General features: G+C 40.3%; 1 protein-coding gene across 2 annotated transcripts in view; it reads left to right on the top strand.

Moving 5' to 3' along the window:
- The window catches only part of PDK3 (pyruvate dehydrogenase kinase 3), a 76,703-nt gene extending 69,222 nt beyond the window's left edge, over nt 1–7,481 (top strand). Inside the window, exons 12-13 of one of the 2 annotated variants that reach the window (XM_023202589.1) lie at nt 3,178–3,214; nt 5,760–5,855. In XM_023202589.1, the coding sequence (XP_023058357.1) occupies nt 3,178–3,187 (10 nt within the window). In that variant the 3' untranslated portion in view covers nt 3,188–3,214; nt 5,760–5,855. Of the gene's footprint in view, nt 1–3,177; nt 3,215–5,759 lie in introns of both variants that reach the window. The other variant, XM_023202588.2, reaches the window with a different exon arrangement.
- The last annotated feature ends 13,657 nt before the right edge of the window (nt 7,482–21,138 follow it).

Genomic DNA, 21,138 nt, shown 5'->3' with positions numbered 1-21,138 from the left:
ATGAATTTTATTTAAAAAGCAATTAAATTTGCAGTTTGTCATCATAAACGTTATAGGTTGAAAATGAAAAATAAGTTAAAATGATCAATCAATCTAAAAGGGGATCAGTTCATGCAATGGAATAATATTCGGCCTTAAAAAGGAAGGACATTCTGATATGTGCTACAACATGGGTGAATCTTGAAGTCATTATGCTAAGTGAAATAAGCCAGACATAAAAGGACAAATTCCACTTATGTGGGGTACCTAGAGTAGTCAAATGCAGAGACACAAAGTTGAAGGGAGGTTGCCAGGGGCTAGCGAGGAAGAGGGAATGGGGAGTCATTGTTTCGTGGGTACAGAGTTTCAGGTGGAAAGATGAAAAACTTCTGGAGATGGATGATGGTGATGCTTGCACAACAGCGTGAATGTACTCAGTGCCACTGAACTGTACATGTAGCAATGGTTAAGATGGTAAGTTCCGGGCTGGGTGTGGTGGCTCACGCCTGTAATCCCAACACTTTGGGAGGCTGAGGTTGGATGATCTCTTGAAGCCAGGAGTTCGAGACCAGCCTAGGCAACATAGACCCCGTCTCAGCAAAAAATTTAAAAAGGTAAAATTAGCCAGGTGTGGTGGTGTGTGTCTGTAGTCCTAGCTACTCAGGAGGCTGAGGCGGGAGGATCACTTGAGCCCAGGACTTCCAGGCTGTAGTGAGCTATGATTTGCAGCACTGCACACCTGCCTGGGGGACAGAACAAGACCGTGTCTCAAACAAGAAAAAGATGGTAAGTTCTATGTTATGTGTAGCTTATCACAATAAAAAATTTAAACATTATAAAGGAAACGTTATCAATCACAGAAGAAGTTTCACTGTTTTATGGTAATAAGGAAAATAATCTGTAGTTTTCTTCTGACTACCTACCCTTAAGCTTCAACTCTACTAGCAACAGTAGGGTTCTGCTTCATTTAACTTAAAATAATCCTGTATTAACAAAAAAGCAGTGTATGTGCATTATAAAAAAATAAGAAAACGTTGTCTGGGTGCAGTGGCTCATGCCAGTAATCCCAGCACTTTGAGAGGCCGAGGTGGATGGATCACTTGAAGTCAGGAGTTCAAGACCAGCCTGGCCAATATGGGGAAACTCGGTCTCTACTAAAAATACAAAAATTAGCCGGGTGTGGTGGCACGTGCCTGTAATTCCAGCGACTTGGGAGGCTGAAGCAGGAGAATTGCTTGAACCCAGGAGACGGAGGTTGCAGTGAGCCAAGATAGTACCATTGCACTCCAGCCTGGGTAATAGAGCTAGACTCCATCTCAAAAAAAAAAAAAAAAGAAAGAAAAGAAAAAACAGAAGACATAAGTAAGCCAAAAAAGAAAGGAGAGACCTCTGTGTTCCCAAAACCCAGAGATTGCCACTGCTATAGCTTCTGTATGTTCTTCCAGACATTTTGCCATTTGTGTATATATGCATTTTTTGCAAATGAGATTACACTATTCATACTGTTTTACAACCTGCTTTTGTTTCATTTAACCATCCCATCTTTCCATGTCAATAATCATTCACCTGATTTGTCTAAACCGAGATCTATTCCAGGACCACATAACACATCTGGGTAGTCTCAAGTTGTTGTTGTTGTCTTTTAATTAAAAAAAAGTTTTGTGGGTACATAGTAGGTGTATATATTTCTGGGGTACGTGAGGTGTTGTGATACAGGCATGCAACGTGAAATAAGCATGTCACGGAGAATAGGGCATCCATCCCCTCAAGCATTTATCCTTTGAGTTACAAGCAATCCAATTACATTCTCTACGTTATTTCAAAATATACAATTAAGTTATTGTTGACTGTAGTCACCCTATTGTGCTATCAAATAGTAGGTCTTTTTCGTTCTTTCTATTTTTTTGTACCCATTGACCATCCCCACTTCTCCTCAACCCTCCCACTACCCTTCCCAGCCTCTGGTAACCATTCTTCTACTCACTGTGTCCATGACTTCAATTACTTTGAATTTTAGATTCCACAAATAAGTGAGAACATGTGAAGTTTATGTTTTTGTGCCTGGCTCATTTTACTTAGCATAATGACTTCTAGTTCTATCCATGTTGTTGCGAATGACTGGATTTCATTCTTTTTTATGGCTGAATAGTACTCCATTGATGTGTGTCTGTGTATATATCATCACATTTTCTTTATCCATTCATCTGTTGATGGATACTTAGGTTGCATTTCGTTGTTGAGAGACCATGCCAGTTGTCCTGAAAAAGGATCCTACCTTGATTTGTTTAATTTATTCTTTGAAATGTCATTTAGCTTATTCCCCATTCCCTGTATTTTCTATAAATTGGGAGTTCATTACAAGCTAATGGCGGCTGGGTGCGGTGGCTCATGCCTATAATCCCAGCACTTTGGGGGGCCGAGGTGGGCAGATCACTTGAGGTCAGGAGTTCGAGACCAGCCTGGACAACATGGCAAAACCCTGTCTCTACTAAAAATACAAAAATTAGCCAGGAGTGGTGGCGCATGCCTGTAATCCCAGCCACTCAGGTGATTGAGGAATGAGAATCACTTGAAGCCAGGAGGCAGAGGTTGCAGTGAGCCGAGAATGTGCCACTGCACCCCAGCCTGGGCGACAGAGTGAGACTCTGTCAAAAAGAAAGAAAGAAAGAAAGAAAAAAAGAAAGAAAGAAACAGAAAGAAAGAAAGAAAAGAGAAAGAAAGAAAGAAAAAGGGGGAAGGAAAGAAAGAAAGAGCTAATGGAACATTTTTTGCTAGAATATCCATAAGCACTGTTGCAGAATTACACTGTGAGACCCATGACATCTCATTGAGCCACCATTAGTGATGTTATGATTGAGCATAGTTTAGGTGATGGCTGTCTGATCACTCTGAGTTATAGTTATTTTTCCCCTTTTCACTAGAAAATAATCTGTGCGGTGTTATTTTGGCACTATGCAAATGTATACTTACCCATCAGCTGTTTACCTAATGGCTTTTACCCCAATTGATCATTTCGACCTGTGTTAAAATTAACACAGTAATTTTATTTGGGTTTATAAAAGGACGTTTAAAAAAATGATTCCTTTGTCAATTATTCGCCTATAAAGTAAAGCTGTTCCTCATCAAATAAGGCCATTTAGGTATTTTGAAGTACAGTTTTTCTGATAAGTGTTTAACTCCTTCCTTTTACATTTAAAGGGACAATTAAATTCCCTTCAAGTTACCAATTGTCCAGGTAAGAAATATGTTAAAAGCCACCTTAAATGGTAACAAATGAGTTTATGGCTTTGTCTTTTTTAGTATTATTATAGATTTTTTTACTTTGATATGTTTTAATTGGCACTTATTTTATTGAAGCATAACATGTAGTAATAGTAAAGTGCACACATCTTAAGTTTACAGCTTTTTTTTTACATCTATATTTCCTCTACCCCCAAAGACTCCTTTCTAGTCTAACACTTCTCCCTCCCTCCTCCACCATATAATTACTTTTCTAATTCTGTCACCATAGGTTCTCTTCTTGAACTTAAAAGGAACACATAGTCTATACCCTTTTGTATCTGGCCTTATGTGAGATTCATCCATGTTATTGTATGTAACAGTCATTTTCCTTTTTGATGCTTGAATTGACATACCTTTGGCCAATGAGAGCTATTTCCAGCTGGATCCTTCGTGTTCTATTGCCTTGAAAGCGTTTCTTGCCCAAGATGATATCCTAGGTTCATCTTATACCTTCTGTGCCCGTGTCCTGGAATCAACTATTCTCCCCCAAGGAGTCTTGTTTCTTTCTTTCTTTTTTTTTTTTTTTTTTTTGAGACAGAGTCATACTCTGTCATCCAGGTTGGAGTGCAGTGGCTCAATCTCAGCTCACTGCAGCCTCCGCCTCCTGGGTTCAAACTATTCTTGTGTCTCAGCCTCCCAAGTAGCTGGGACTACAGGCATGAGCCACCACACCTGGCTACTTTTTTTTTTTTTGTATTTTTAGTAGAGATGGGGTTTCGCCATGTTGGCCAGGCTGGTCTCAAACTCCTGACATCAGGTGATCTGCCTGCCTCAGCCTCCCAAAGTGCTGGGATTACAGGCATAAGCCACGGCACCCAGCCCTGTTTCTTTTTAATCAGTATTAGAGATGCTAATCTGAGAATTGAGAATGCTTGTTATACCTTTTCTAGGCCCTTTTCCTGGACAGAGCTATAAAATATAGCTATATTTAAAATATATTTTAAATCATAAGTTCATATTGATATTTTATTCTATTTTAACATTGTAATGTTTCTCCCCAATATATTTTAATTGTATATATTTCTTATTACTCTGAAAACCTTGATTTTTTAACAACTTTAGCATAATGCAACAAAGATATTTGTAAACAAATACAGTTTATATAGCTTTGCAATATTGTACCATTTAGTAGCATTGGTCTTCTCTGACAAGTGTTATAAATGATATCCATATGGATGTTTATTTTTTTCTATGGAAGTGTCATGGTGGACTGCTATACAATATTGCTGGACTGGCCACTCATCTCAAATGATGAAGTTTAGAGAAGTTTGGTTTGTGGACACAAACATACATACTCTCACTATTCCCAGCCACGTTTAAGCTAAATCAGCTTGAAATACCTGGATCATACCAATTTCTGTTGATTCCATTTTCAGTCGTATGTAAGTCAAATAGAATGTTGAGCATCACTGTGACCAGTTGATTCAAATGGTTCAAACTATTGCTCTGATATGTGGAGTAATTTGAGTAGTGCAGAAGCCATCTTTAGAAAAATGTTTGGTTGTAAAAAGGTGGCTTTAATTGAATATTATTTTAAAGGCAATTTTAAAACTAAGTAGTTCAGGTTGTATGCTAATTAAGTATTAGTCTTAACTTCTAATATGTTATTAGATGAACAAATTTAAGCAGAAAGCAATTCTTAAAATTTTAAAATGCTTAGCCTGACAATTAAAATTGTTAAACTGTACAAATAATCAGTAGAGATTTGGGGAAAGAATTTAGTAAGTATGGTAAATTCACTAGGTATTTATACATGAGAGATTCTAAGAAAATTTATTTTCAAAACAGTTTCTAAATAAGAGTTTTATTGAGATTAATTCACACAACATAAATTTCACCCTTTACAAATATATAATTCCGGCCAGGCACAGTGGCTCACGCCTGTAATCCCAGTACTTTGGGAGGCCATGGCGGGTGGATCACTTGAGGTCAGAAGTTCAAGACCAGCCTGGACAACATGGCAAAACCCCATCTCTATTAAAAATACAAAACTTAGCCGGGCAGTGGTGGCCGGTGCCTGTAATCCCAGCTGCTTGGGAGGCTGAGGCACGAGAATTGCTTGAACCCAGGAGGCAGAAGTGGCCGTGAGCCAAGATCTCGTCACTGCACTCCAGCCTGGGCGACAGAGCGAGACTCCGTCTCAATAATAAATAAATAAATAAAAGTATACAATTCCATATTTGTTAGTATATTCACAGAGTTGTGCAGCCCTTCCCGCTAACTTTAGCATATTTTCATCACCCCAAAAAGAAACCTCATACTTTTTAGCAGTCACTCTATATCTAACCAGAGTTTTCACTGACAGTAAAGAACCATTTTAAAGTATATGTAAGTAATTAAATGGTCATTCTATTTCTGTAGTAATTGTAGAAAATAATTCTGAGATACAGCAAGGGTTTTTGAATTATCACTATAATGAAATGCTCTAAGTCCTGGTCAAAACAGAGGAGGTTGTACTCACAAACTCACTATGGATATTCTCATTGTTTTCTTTGTAGGGACAAGATCAAGACTAATAGAACTTTCTAGAGGACTGAATGCTCTGGTCCTCTCTGTGAAGAAAGATTGCCTTCTGCAAGTCAACCAGAGAGAACTGCTTTCTCCCACCTGCTCTGAGCGTGGCATCATAGTTATTCCTAGTGCTTGAATGTGTATTTTCTCTGTACCACCTGGACTTTCCCAAGGAGCTTTTCCTGTAGCTACTCAGATCTTCCACTAAAGTAGTAACTTATGACATCTTGTTGTGGTGTGATTGATGCCTGTCACCGAAGAGCACCGAGCCTCCTTACAGCTCTTGTGCCCTCGTACTCTCCATCTTGTTTCCATAGCATCTGATGTCTTCAGTCCTTCCAGGATTCCGTGCACCTTTCCCATTGCAGATACAGCAGATCGTACTGTCCTTGTGACCAAATATCATATTTGTCCCAAACCTCCACCTAGGGCCCCGGGACCCTGGAAGCGGAAGACATCAGCTGGCCACGCCCTGATGATTTAGTCCCAGAGCCCTCCGTCTGTCCCATGCCTCCCTCCGCCACTCTATGATTTAGGCTTTTGCCTTCTTCCATCTGATCGGATTCTCATTGTGAGGTTGTGGCGACTTTCATGTTAGATCTTCTTCACTGATGCCTTCGTTTTATTTTAAAATTCATTTGTATATTTCTGTCGATTAAAGCATTCCAAATGTTATCTTAGAATTTTTCCCCCAACTGCTTGGTTTCAAAGATCTTAAGTGAAAAACTGCCTCCTGGTCAATTCCACATTTGCACAGCGTGTGAAGTGGAGTTTTTATGCTTCTGTCAAACTTCTATCCATCTAATACAGTACCTGTGCAGATTGTATTCCTTTGTGGTCTTCTAAGGAATTGGAAGTTTCTGTGTGATGCACTTTACTAGCTGTAAAATAGACTATTGGAGGGAAAAGGCCTCTCTAGTTTATTTTTGAAAAATGCTCCAGGTCTTGATAATTTTCATTTTCATTCATCTTAGTTTTAGAATTGTCAGCTCAGTCTGATTTTCACAATCCTTTTTGCTAAAAGTTGGAAGTGGGAATTAGCAGACGATTTGGGATAAGGAAAGAGGAATGATGTTATATTTACCCTTAGGAATAGAAGTGACCGAAGAATCCGGATTGATACCAGCATCCTATATACAGCTCCACAGGATGTGCTTCTCTTCATGATAATTTTCCATATATATCATCTGTTTTGACTTCCACCCTGTTTTAATGTCCGTATAAATGTTTCAGTCCAATTTGTAAGTGTTGAGTCCACTGATGTAGAAGTTCTGACTTGTAAACCATTCATCCTGCTTTAGTCATATGATAGTACCAATGCAATTAGCTCCACTCCCACCACCGTGGGGGATTGCTCCCCGAGACGAGGTGTGCTTTGACCAGCTGCATGTGGCTTGATTGCATTCCTATTTCTCTTCATTCCACTGGATCTTGTTTTCTTTTATTTCGTTATATTACCTGAGCTCAGGGTAGTTCCATTCATCTTTAGAAAGAGCTCATCTCTTCCATCCTTAGAAGGATCTCATCAGAGAACTCATATATAATCAATCAGGTAAAAGAAATACTGATGTACTTCCGAGAGACTGGTGAGAGGTGGGCCATAGGAAGCCCATAGGTCTGAGGACCGAGTCAGTGTCTTGGGAATGGGACTGTTCCATATGATTAGTTTTGTGTGGCATAAAAGATGTTAAAAAAAAAAAAAAAAAAAACAGAAACCAACAAATCGTCCTTTACACGCAAAGACCCTAGCATCCTTTTTTTTTTTTGAGACACAGTTTCACTCTGTCCCCTAGGCTGGAGTGCAGTGGCACCATCTTGGCTTATTACAACCTCCGCCTCTCAGGTTCAAGTAATTCTTGTGCCTCAGCCTCCCAAATAGCTGGGATTATAGGTGTGCACCACCACGCCCAGCTAGTTTTTGTATTTTTTTGTAGAGATGGGGTTTCACCATGTTGGCCAGGCTGGTCTCGAACTCCTGACCTCAAGTGACCCGCCCCCCTCAGCCTCCCATAGTGCTGGGATTACAGATGCGAGCCACCGCGCCCAGCCGACCCTAGCTTCCTTATAAACTTGAGGTAATATCTTCCTTGGCCTCAATTTCCAATGATACTCCTTTATGCTTTCCAGTGTGATACACTGTAGGAGAGAGGAAGCAGCGGTTTAGGGTGTGCTGCCTACTGCCTGGCTCTGACAGCATTTCTCTTGTTTGAGGAAGGCCCATCGATTACCACATCCTCACAAGCAGTACCATGTAAGGGGCCGCATGTGGAAAATATGGTGTAGAAAAATCTCATCACGTTCTTCCCTTTAAAGTGTTTTTCAAAAGTAAAGATTGATTTCAGTGTCTTCATGACTTAATCGGTAGTTCTTTACTAGCACGCTTTTTGGCTTCCTCACATCCATCTGACCCCAGTACAACCTTGCTTCTCCCGTCTTTGTTTTCTTCATTAAGAATTTATCTTTAATCCTAAAGTAACTGCAAGAAGAGTTTCAGGAACATCTGTGTTCTTCTAGCTTACTAGCCTCTTTACCCAAGTATTCATTTATCCTTTTTGTCAACTGTACATGATTCTCTTAATTTAGGCAGAGAATCTGGCTGTTTACTGGGTTTGCCTATAAGCAAATGGTCAGATTTCCCCACATAGGTTGTAACACAAATGGACATGGACCCTTTTTCAGCTAAATTCTTTCCCATTCCTCTGTATTGCTCTCTCATTTACTCTATTTGATTTTAAGTGGGGACTGTGTCTATTTAAAATAGTGCCTGACACATAGTAGGTGCTTAATACACAATATTAATAAATAATATTAAAATAGTGAATAATATTCATAAATAGTAGGTGAATCAAGGATAGAAAACTGTCAGACATCTTCCTTGGGTGGTAGGGCAACATCTTTCTAAGTTCTTAAACCATCCTTGTCTCTAAATTAAAAATATGGAAGTTGGCCGGCCGCGGTGGCTCAAGCCTGTAATCCCAGCACTTTGGGAGGCGGAGACGGGCGGATCACGAGGTCAGGAGATCCAGACCATCCTGGCTAACACGGTGAAACCCCGTCTCTACTAAAAAAATACAAAAACTAGCCGGGCGAGGTGGCGGGCGCCTGTAGTCCCAGCTACTCGGGAGGCTGAGGCAGGAGAATGGCGTAAACCCGGGAGGCGGAGCTTGCAGTGAGCTGAGATCGCGCCACTGCACTCCAGCCTGGGGAACAGAGCGAGACTCCGTCTCAAAAAAAAAAAAAAAAAGTATGGAAGTTTGGATCAGGAGCTGTGAAAGTGCTGAATTTCCTTTTTATAGTGCTAAGAGATGACTTTAAAATGTGGAGAACTGAAAGGAAGTAGAGGGATAGATTCACAGGAGCCATCTCATCCTTTTCTAGTCTCTTGGTATCTGATTTTGGCTCCTGAATACAGAATTCTTTCCATCCAAACAGTGTGACGTGGTTTTACAGCCTTGCGAATAGATTCCAAAGACCTTTTGCATACAGCATGCCATTTGATCCTTACGATGCCATGAGGTGAACCACGCAGGTATATCTCGGTTTTTCGTATGAATCCCAAAGCAGTTAAGTTTGCCAAGGTGGCATGGTAAGTCAATGGAAGGGCCAAAGCGAGCAGTTGGGTGCTCGAAACAATACACCAGGTGATTTGTATTACCTCTTTTGAGGAATTTCTTCAGTATACTATTCCTCAAAGGGTGAGCTCTAAACCCCAAATTATCTGTAGAGCAAGTTAATTCCGTTCAGGAGAGGGTTTCTTTTGTGTGTTTCCATTTTGGCATAGTTAGAGGAGATAATCAGATGGATTTGGCAGCTTTTACCAAAAAAGACAGGCAACTTAAAGTGGATTGCTGTAGGTAATTACTGGAGTTATTTAGACTTAATTCTGTGTCTGAATGAATTCAGCGCTCACTGCCAGCCCTTTCATACAAAGACTCCACATTTGAGAGCTGATGTTTTTATCTTTTTTGCAGACTGGATTACAGCTTCGGTTGGGTTTTCTTGCATATTTACAAATGTATTCCTGTTGCTGTTACTTACGAACAATAACTTGGCTAGCTATCAGATTCTTGGATCACATCCTTTTTCCTTGAATTCTCTGGAGACATGGTGTTATTGCTACTTTATTGTTGTCCATATCTGGTGGTGCTGAGAGGTCTGAGTCCTGATGGATTTTTCTTCCCCTTTTGTAGATGACCTGATTGTTTGCCCTGGATACTTGAATTCTTTGTTTATCCTTGAAATTTAGTAACTTCATTGGAGTATATCTCAGGATTGACTGTTGTCTATTGCCTTTTTCTGGAATGCAGTGAGCATTAGATATGGTCATTTCAGGCCTCACTGCTTTTTGTATCAGTTTAGTCTGTTCTCTTCTTGAAAACTTCATTTTTATTTTGGCTCTCTGTTATCTGTCCTTCACAGTTATCTTTCCTTAGATGCCACTCATCTTATCTTTCTTCATGCTGTATGATTTTTTTCAAGTCTTATCCTCCATTTCACTGACTGACTCAGTTTTCTGTACTGTTGATTCTAGGGCTTGTTCCTTGTAATGTGGCTTCCACTTCTGTTACAGTTTTATTTTATTTTATTTTAATTTAATTTAATTTTATTTTATTCGAGACAGCATCTCACTCTGTGCCCAGGCTGGAATGCAGTGGTACGATCTGTGCTCACTGCAACCTCCGCCTCCCAAGTTCAAGCGTTTCTCCTGCCTCAGCCTCCTAAGTAACTGGGACTACAGGCTTATGCCACCATGCCTGGTTAATTTTTGTATTTTAGTAGAGACAGGGTTTCACCATGTTGCCCAGGCTGGTCTCAAACTCTGGACCTCAAGTGATCCGCTGGTCTCGGCCTCCCAAAGTTCTTGGATTATAGGTGTGAGCCACCTTGCCCAGCCTAGTTTCATTTTTTATCTCCTTCTTTCCTTAGCTCATTATGTTGTCCTCTTTGATTTCTTATTTCTTCCAGGGCTGAACAATTTTGTCTACAGTTTTCATGGTTTATGAGCTCATTCTTTTTCTAGAATGTATTTATCTATCCTTTGCATCTTTCATTCCTTTTCTTGTATTGTTTTGCTTTTATCTTGATGCACAAGTATCATGATGACCCCTTCTGCTTCTTATTTGTCTTTGTATGGTACCAGTTTTACCTGTTCAAGAAGAATGTGGGTAAATCCTCCTTGACTCCTCTTTTGAGCGAGACATGTTTGAAGGATGACCTTAGCACCTGAACCCTAAGGCTAGCTCTTGATGGGTTGTAGTGGTGGAGGGTGTTTTTGGTTTTCATTCTGTTTGGATTTGGGGGAATAAGGAGTGACACGAAGCCTCCTTGGAACATGTTGTCTGTGAGTGCCTTCCATAGACACTGTTGAATCCTCTGCCCTGGGGGTGGCCAGGTCCCACTGGGAGACAGATCCTCTTTGCATTTCCGCATTCCCACTAGTGATCATCATAGCAGGAACTTGGTGGGTTTGTACTTCTGCTCTCCTGGATTGCATGTAGCACATATTTGTGAGATCAGTTCCAGAGTTGGTTTCTCTCCTCTGGTTCTGCTTCTCGCCACTCTTCCTCTTTTGGATACCAGAGGGGATGAACACACATGGTTCATCTGAGATCTCAACCTCCCCTCCTCATTTTTCTGGAAACATGCACGCACAGAGTGTTCTCAGCTGCTCCCGACTGTTGCCAGTCCTGTTTTGCCGAGTTAACAAATGATCAGTAGAGTCTTGGGAATCCTCTCATCAACTGCCCAGCAATTGTGGTCACTGGAGACTGGGAGAAATGCCTGGCAAGTGCAAGAACCCTTCTTCGATTCATCCCCAACTTGATTGTATCTGTCAGACATTGCCCTGGAGTCTGTGGTATGGAGTTGTGACTTTTACTAGTTTCATTATAGATAGCTTGTTGTTCAACTTTTGGATGTGTGGGTCAGAGGGCAAGAGCACTTATATAAACATGCGTTTATTCTGCCGTCTTTTCAGCAGTCCAGATGCTTAAACATTGACTTTGAAGTTAATGTCCTTCATAATCTACATTTGAGCAAACAGAAGGAAGCAATATTGCCAGCAAGAAAGGACGATTAACAACTTAATACGAGATTTTCATTTACTGTTCTGTGTGGAAAGATAACTTTTAAGTCAGGTTCCTGTCTAATTGATTAGAGATATCAGTGCGTTCTGGTTTGAAAATAGAGGACATTTGACATTTTAATGAACTTATCAGCCATTGACAATTATTAGTTAGCTGATTAAATATGTTAAAATACTCCAAACTAGCACATCACCAGAGTTACCAAGAGACGCCTAACCTCTTCTTTATGAACAGGTTGTTGGTGGAGCTGTGCCACTGAGGGGGGTTAACACCTCTGTGACCTTAACTGTGCCACAGATTTTCTTACCTGTCTTTTCAATCAACCCATTTTAAAATTTGGTTCATCAAGAAAGAGAAAGGTGTTAAGTCTTCATCAGGATTCCTTTTGGTTTTTCATGAGTATATATTCCCATGGCTTGGAGACCTGGACCCCACCACCAAAGCACACCGAGTTAATGTTTTGAAAGTGCGTTTGTAGGTAGATCCTCGGGCTGGGGTTTTATCTGGCCTGTTTGTAGAATGGAAGCCTCCTTGCCTCGGTGGTCAGCACATTGCACCAGATATCCAGCAGCAAACTTTCATCACCTTCAGAGCTCTGACATAACGATCAAGGAGCACTAGTGACAACCTTGCTGTATGCACCAAGCTCCACCCTGGGCAGTACCTTTCCCTAGTGTCTGTCCTGGTGTGAAATGGAGACTTGAAGACCAGTACCCACATGTAGAAGAGGCTAACGAAGGGAGGGTGGCAGAGAGAGGAGTCGTGAAGGAAAGCTACCTTTAGTCCTCCACTGCAATACTGTCCAGTGTCTCCAGTGTGCTAGAAACTGTGCTGAATGCTGGGCACATGGCAGGAGTCAAAGCAGACAGAAATCCCTGCCTCATGAACCCACTTTCTATTAGGGGAGACAGACTAGAAACACAATAAGGACATTGAATAGTACAATTGAGAGATGGGTGCTATGGAGAAAAATCCAGCCAGAAAGGGAGATGCAGGAGGTAGCACCAGATCTTCTCAATGTTGTTTTCCTCATGGACAGGTGCATTCCTTAGAAGATGAAGTGTTAGTGATTCCTGAGTTTTTCTCACCTTCACATCGATTGATCTGAATTTGGAGGGTCTGTTTTCTGTGCCTGGCTCTGCACTCAGCTCTGCAGGGGACCCTGTCAAAGTCCCCACACTGTAGCTTTGGGTAGACAGAGCAGATGGGAGCCCATTTCAGTTCATTGTCTTGCTGACCAACGGGGAACTGTGGTCAGGTGAGAGGAGGCAGCTTTTACAATCAGACTTCATTGAATAGTGTGGGCTGCTCTTTCCTTGTAACAAAACCCCGTAATGACGGCAGTTTCCAGATGTGTCTTTTTAGGACTTCAGAAGTCATTATTTGAATAGAAGTTGAAAGCATCTGGATGATGATGCTGTAGCTAAAACAGCTGCTTGTCAGAAGAGACCCTATTTAACACTTGTAAGCTTGTTTTAGAGGTGGAGGAAAGGATGATCTGGGAAAGCCTCCCTCTCAAGTCCACACGTATCAGCTGTGTTCATCCCCCAAAAGGAAAATAAAATGACAACAATATTTTGGTCACAGAATTCCCGAGAAACCTCTGTTTCTACCTTTCTGTTTCTAAGATAGGGACATGAATTCCCCATGATCTGGATGATAGGGTTAGGGCAGCCAGGACACTGTTACTTCGTGTGTGACACAGGTGGCCCGTCATGACAGTTCCTCCATGCCTTAGAACATGTTGTCTGTCTGGTCGTCCCTGTGGGTGGAGCTGAGTGACCCAGCAGTGGGAGATTTAACGACTGGAGAAGAAGATGGGATGTGTTTTTATCCCTATAGGTAGAGCCAATTTGTCACCCTTTAAACAAACTTATTTGCGTATAAACTAAAAGCACCTTAGGACATGGTTACTGAAAGCGTCTAAGCAAATGTCTGATACAGTTATGAGCCTGCATTAAAAGAAAAGCAGCCCCCTTACCTTGCCTTAATATCCTTACAGTGTTTTAATAAGTTCATAATGCATCCTGTATGTGCATTTTTTGGCATAAAACACCAAAAGGTGGAGAATTGACTTAACTTCTCTCCGTCCTTTCCCCTTAAGTGTTGGTGGCGCTGCAGGGGCGGCGTGCCTCCTATTGGAAGTGGTGACTTCCTCTTTGATAGAGGTTTGCCTGTCTCTTGAAAATGAGAAGAAGCAGAGATCTCTGGAGTCCCATGGTCCAGTTTGGACTATTGGGAATATTTTTTGTGGGATGTTAAAAGCAATATTAGAGGCAGGAGAGAGTAAATGTGTGGTGATGCCGGATCCAGGAAGCTCACAGTGAAGAGGATGAACTTAGCCTGGAAAGTATTTCTCTGTTCTATAAATCTCTCAGTGACATTTGGATTAATCAAGCATAATTAAATGTAGTTAGATTTTTGTCAGATTGTAGTTCAAAATAATATTCATCTATGGAGAGGGTAATATATTCTGTAGAAATTTTATTAAGCACTTTAGTTAAGCAAACACTAAGGAGAACAAAATCAACCTCAGGAAGGTTAATTACTTAAAAAACCACAAAGTATAGTAGATTATGTAAATCATTTTAATTTTGAATACCATGGCTTGAGCTTTAATTTACATAGAGAGGCATTTTGGATTTGTTTTTCACATTATATTTTCTAGTACAAGATTGCAATTGCATTCTTGAAAAGTTCTACTCATTTTAGGATTCCATTAAGTTTGCTTAACTTTTTTCATGTTATAATTTCCAAAAACAAAGAATTACAGTTGTTTTCTAGCTATTTTAATATTTCACTAACTTTGTGTATATTGTAAGACCATATTTTTATTTCTACACAAATAATGATTTTAAGAGAAGTATCAGGAGAGAGAATGTATATGAAAGCATCCCGCCCACGCCTGGCCTTGCAATAAGTGTTCATTTAAAAGAAAAACATTTACAAAGATAAAACATAAGAGTTTAGGCTATAGCGATAAATCTTTTTTATTTTAGTAATTTCTTTAAAGGGAAAAGCAAAGAGATCAAAATGATTTTATATGTATTTTTTTTGTACTCAGAGAATTACATTTTCACTACCCCCGCCTGTCTCAGGGAATAGCCTTTGATAAGAATCCCATGGAAATATCTGGAACTCTATTACAGTGTGTTCAGATTTGTTAGTTCATACGTAAATTTCAGAGCTAGAGCTTCAAAACTAGAGTATTGTAATCTCAGGAACATAAGATTATCCAAGAAGCCTGAACCTTGCTCTTTTCATGATAAATGACATCCAAGTTTCCTTTGCCTAGGAGATAAGCACAGATCCCTTTTATCACACTTCTCTGGGATTTTCACAGAAAAACCCTGCAATTTGATTTTGTTTGATAATTTTGCTTTTTGGCTTTTCAGTGAGGATTCTATTTCCCATTGGAACTGACTCCTTTGGGGATAATAAGCTTTCACTTAAAAGAACATTCCATTAGATAATTCTAACATCAGTGAACCTAAAAGTGGCTTCTTAATTTGAATTCTCTGGATAACTTTTGCAAATGGGTCAAAATAGCACAAGTATCAACAATCACGTATGTACTGAGTAATATTTGCCCTCCAGTTAGCAAACTCAAGAAATGTCTAACTCTGGCGATAGCACTGGTTTTAACTACTCTTTGGTTCATCTTTGCTTTCCAAATTGGTTGAAAATGGCGAGCTTAGAATGGAATGCATATTAATAACAGAACCACTTAATGTTTTAAAATATTCTTACCTTGAGATTCCTTTTGAGAGAAAAAAAGAATCTTAACATCCAATTCTAGTTGTTTTGGCTTTTCACATATGCTAGACATGAAAAAGGCAGTTACAAAAGTGAAATCTGATTGGAGTCAGTGGTGTCCGCCATTGAGCCGTGCTAAATGTCGTGTCACAAAAGGAGTTTGTGAAAACAGAATGAGTAGAAAATGTTACTGTTGTTTCTATCGTGGCACCGCTTTCTTATATTCCATTTGCTTTTTGTCCTCTGAACTGTTACAACCATGGGAAACCTCAGTCCATATTTTTAAAAGCACTATATACTTACAGGAAGAACCGACTTATGCCTTCATTGAAAAAAAGTTGAAGTTAATATCCCAAATGTTTAATGAGCATGTTTTAGAATATTTACAGCTAAAGTCTGTCACTTTAGGGATTTGACAAAACTTGAGACTGCCTGCTGCTGAAGAGGGACCAGGCAGAATCTTCTCAGCCTTGTAACCAGCATTAAAAAAATATAAGGGGCTTGATGAGATCCTAGATCTGCTCCTTTTCTCCTAGGTGCCTTGGGTAACTCCTGGGGAAAGCATCATATTAAGTCCTTTGGTATCTTGCTGTTCAAGCAAGCTGTGTGATTTTGACCAATGAATTGTGCATCTATTTAAAAAGTACCAAGTGTATCTTGACTCTTGAATGGACAATCAAGGCAAAGTTTACTTAGGAAATATAAAGTATGGAGTGTTTTACAAAATTCAAATTGGCTTTATTCACTGTTGGAGGAATTGAATTCTATTGCCTCCTTCATTTCCTTTATGTTCATTGTTAAAATTGTGATGTTCTCTTCTCATTGTGACGCTCAGTTCTCATGTAGAACTGAGTGCTACACTCTGATGAGAAACTGAAGTTGTGCTTGAGTCAGTCCTGGAAAACAGGACCCATTTTTAAGAAGAACAGAACATACCACTTTGGCATTCTGGCTGACCCTAATCTCTGCAGAGTTCCTTGGAGTTAAATCATTTGCGGTCATAATTGCTGCTTATGGTTTGTATACACACCATCTGCTGCTCTAAGTTCACATCCTCTCAAAAGTATGCAAGTGCTTGAAATTTAAATAGTTCCCAGATCTAGAACAACTTGTGACTACCTAAGAAATGCTTGAACCAAATAAGAAACAGCACTGTGGAATAAAATATGCCATTGTGAGCATACCTGATGCTGTAATGAAATGTAAAGTTCCTTGCTTTGCTGATTTTTCACCATAACTCCTTGACTCATAAAAGCGGTGTCTAAACTGGGAACAGCTGCTAATAGGGTAAAAGTATTATACGTGAAATAAAAGTTCATTACAATATTTGTACTCATAAGTCAGAATCTGACCTGGCTCGCTTTGTGCCTCTGTCAGTCTACTTACAGTGATAAATGTACACACGAGTCCAGTGCTCCCAAGCAGCTTTGTTTCTAGAAAGAAGCTTGGTCCCCTGAGTTCTATGCTGTTCTGTGGCCTGGTTGGTACACGCCATCATGAATGAAAGATGACTTTGGTTTGAGATAATTTGTCACTCCACATTCCACAGAGAAAAGTGTTTCATTGTGATGGTTGGAAAAACATGACCAGAGAAGTGTGTGACTCAGATAACGTTCCCCGAAAGTTGCAGAGCAATCTGTGGTGTCTGTCATAGCCAAACTAGTCCTGGAGCATATGGACAATTCTGTACCCCAATAATCAGAACAATAAAATGGTAGTTGTGATTCATTGTGTGTCACTGTGGTGTTTTGTGAAGCCTGGTCTATTTTTCATCACTCCCACGTATAAAATTCTCTCTCTTGGTTTCTGAATTCAGTACATGAATGGCACCAAGCACCTTTGCAAATTGCTGGGAATAGACAAAGATGCTTACTTAAAGTCTTATGATTGAGCGAAGGAAAATAGGTTATTTGGAGTCTCTAGCGGGGAACATGGAACTCACCTTTTTGGGGGAGCATCCTATGGGTGAAATATAGTAGCTGTTAATAGTAAACTGTTAGAGTTGGTATTTTTCAAAATATGGTCCATGGATAGAAGAAAGAGGGCCATACACTGTACTGTCTAAGTCAGGACACTTTTGAGAATGAAAAAGAGCACTATTAACAATTATTTCTGTAAACTGTGTAAGCAGGTGTGTACTGGCACTGTCCTGGGCAAACTGAGATGGCCTGGCCATGGCCCACCCACACCAGAACGACCTGAAATGCTGGCTTACACAGATTCCTGGACCCTACTTCAGCTCTTCTACTGATTGATTCTCTAGGGGGTAGGGGGTAGGCCCAGGAATCTGTATTGACAAATGCTCCGGGGGAATTGTTTTAAAACCTAACTTTGCAAACTGCTGCCACACTGCATCTTCAGAAGACAAACAACTTGAGTTTTTCAGTGAAAGTGCTATTGGTTCCATAGTCTTTTATAATGAACCGGGCAGCACCGACACCAGAACCCGGTGCCTCCAAAGACATTTGGCTGCAGTTAAGTGCTTCCCCAATAATTAACAGATGTAGTCCTCATGCTCTTTAGCAGTGTATAATTCTTTTGCTAAACATTTCATGGTGAAGAGGTGCCTTTTCATTTTTTAATCGGAGAGCCACGTAACTGCTCTCTTCCATGTTTAACGCTAAAAAACAAAAGTTCTCAAAAATTTGAGGCAAATGCCTTGGGTTTGAATGGTCCTTGGGGAGTGTTCATATCAGGAAATCACGTTTGTCTTTGTTCAGCTACCAATTATCTCTGTTAACTGCACCTTAGTTTCCTCATCTATAAAATTAGGGAGTTTCTGGGCAGAGCAGCACATGCCTGTAATCCCAACATTTTGGGAGGTCAAGGCGAGAAGATCACTTGAGCCCAGGAGTTTGAGACCAGCCTGGGCAACATAGCGAAACCCCATTTCTAGAAAAAAATACAAAAATTAGCCGGGTGTGGTGGTGCACACCTATAGGCCCAGCCACTCAGGAAGTTGAAGCAGGAGAATCGCTTGAGCCTGGAAGGTCGAGGCTACAGTGAGCCATGATCGCATCACTGCACTCCAGCCTGGGGGACAGAGTGAGACCCTGTCTCAAAAATGAATGAATGAATGAATGAATAAAATTAGGGAATTGGACCACGTGGATTCCAGACTCCAGGCTTGACGTTTTGTGGCATTCTTTAAAAACCTAAAATGGGAAGCAATTACTAATCTACTTTCAGGTTGTTTTTATATATCTATGTATATGGAATACAAAAGCAGTGACTCTTGAAATTGACAGTGGTTTTACTCAGAATTTTAGTATTATCCATCTGTATTTTACCAAAGGTTAGCTGTTGTGTTAAGACATCATCGATGACTTGGGAATCTTATTTTCGTAGCAGCCACTCCTGCCCTCGTTTGAAATCCATAAAGTATGTGCAGTTTAGGCTCACAAAGAGACTCTTTAACTCAAGTTTGCACAGTTCCATGTAGCTGCTGCAGAGCATCACACTTCAGTGTATAGTTTTACTTCTTTGTCCTTCATTTCAAAGTCCTTTCCAAATGACTTAATAATGCATGCTTACAAGTGATTACCTGCTGATATTTTCAGATATTCGCTTCATAATAACATACTTACACTTTGATCACATGAATAAATCATAAGGCAAAGGGGTTGCCTCTGAGAAGGGTTTCTGTAGACCACCATCCACCACTAGGACTCTCTGCAGTGCTGGAAATGTGCTATATCTGTGCTGTCCAATATGGCCACCACTAGCCACCTCAACAGTGAAAATGTGGCTAGTGCAGCTGAGGAACTGAATTTTACATTTTATTTAATTTTCTGAATTTAAATAGCCACATATGGCTAGTGGCAACCGTATTGGACAGCCATTTCATCTGTTGAATTATTTAAAATTAATGTTGAGCACCCATTTTCACCAGTCACCAGGCTGGGTGCTTTGCAGCAATTGTGTCATTTTTAAACGTTGGTGTTAAAGTGAATCCTTCGTCAATGAATCCTTTGCCCTCTGCCCACTGATGACACTTTCATCAACATAATCATCTCTCCCTCTCCTTGGTTAAAAAAGATAAAATGATATTTAGACCATTTCCTACTGTGGCCACATGGCAGATCAGTTCTCGTCTTTTCTACACAAGCCATTCATCATCCATCTCTTTGAATCCATTTGCTTTCGGGCTTATTTTGTTCCCTGAGCTGACTTATTACCATAGCCCAGAGGGTCTCAATCTGGCTCCACTTCAGATCCATTAGAGGGGTGCTGGGGAGTCTTTTTTATGAGCTCCCTGGGAGATTCTAACATGCAACAGGGTTGAAAACCACCGATAAAGTTCAAACTATAGACCAGTCATCGGGAATAGCTAGAATGCTGGCTGCACCAAGTCATGTCTCCCTGGCACAGAGCAGGCCTACGAGCTTTGTGACTTTCTTGATAATCTGCGTAATGGCAATCGGGAAATACTTAAAAAGGAGAAAAGGCTTTGTCAGTTTGGATTTGGGCCAACTAAGCAGCCTTGCCGTTTCCTCCTCTGCAAGAAACTCTAAGTTAGGCTAATGCTACTCTTACATTCTCTGGCATTCTTGTCCAAACAGTATTTGCAAGTCCTCAAACAAAATAAACATGTTAATGATTTCAACAACAGTGATGGATGCAGAAGCTTTCAACAGTTCCTTAGTGACAGCTTAATATAATAGTGTAATTATTTCTAAAGTTAGAGATAATTATTGTCACCTTAGCACAATAATTGGAATGGAGCTTCCTCTATGAAGATTGCTCTTCTCCTAGGGCTTCAACTGGTCATGAAATAACAGTTTATAAGGGCAAATAAATGCCCCATTATTCAGGTGAGGGAGGCCCATCAGGCACTCTGCAATCAAAGAATGTAGGTGAAACTGAGAATGACCATCTCATCCATCAAGCAGCCCTGTCCAATCAGGAGCATTTAAACTATTCCATGCAAGGCCCTCACAAAACAGAACCTTACTGCCATTCATGGGCCTAGCTAAGGGATATCATTGTCAGTCTCCTCTTTTCAGCGTACTCAGAAAATAGTTTCAAATGAATAGAACATCTTTTAAAAATCTGCTTTTCCTATTTTCCCTCACTCTCAGAGTTGGTAATCTTTGTACTCAGTGACAGAGCACATCACGCCCCAAAGAGATGAGTAAAATAATGTAAATTAGTAAGTAAAATAATTGTAAGATTCTATTGGTAGAATCAGAAGTTTCAGTGGCCAGAAACATGGAGTTTTCCTTAAGAGCTCAGTAAAGTCAAAGATAGGGCCAGTCAGGAGACTGAGAGCCAGACTAGTAAACTGAAATTGGGGGCAAGGGACAGGGGTTGTGTCCCCTCTAGTCTTTGTATCCGCAGCACCTAGTGGCCCACTCAAATGTTTGTTGAGTACTTCGGATGGGAATGTGTGCCAGACCTTAAGTTAAAATGTGGATCAAGGGTCACAACTTTCAAAGGAAAATAAGTTACTCTAGAAAGGAGCACGGAGTAGCTTGACACTGTTGTGGCTGAAAGTGATTCCTAGCTTAAAATGGCTGTGATC

The sequence above is a fragment of the Piliocolobus tephrosceles genome, chromosome 12, assembly GCF_002776525.5.
Source record: "Piliocolobus tephrosceles isolate RC106 chromosome 12, ASM277652v3, whole genome shotgun sequence".
In the NCBI taxonomy this organism is placed as follows: Eukaryota; Metazoa; Chordata; class Mammalia; order Primates; family Cercopithecidae; genus Piliocolobus; species Piliocolobus tephrosceles.
This window is presented reverse-complemented; position numbering and strand designations above follow the sequence as displayed.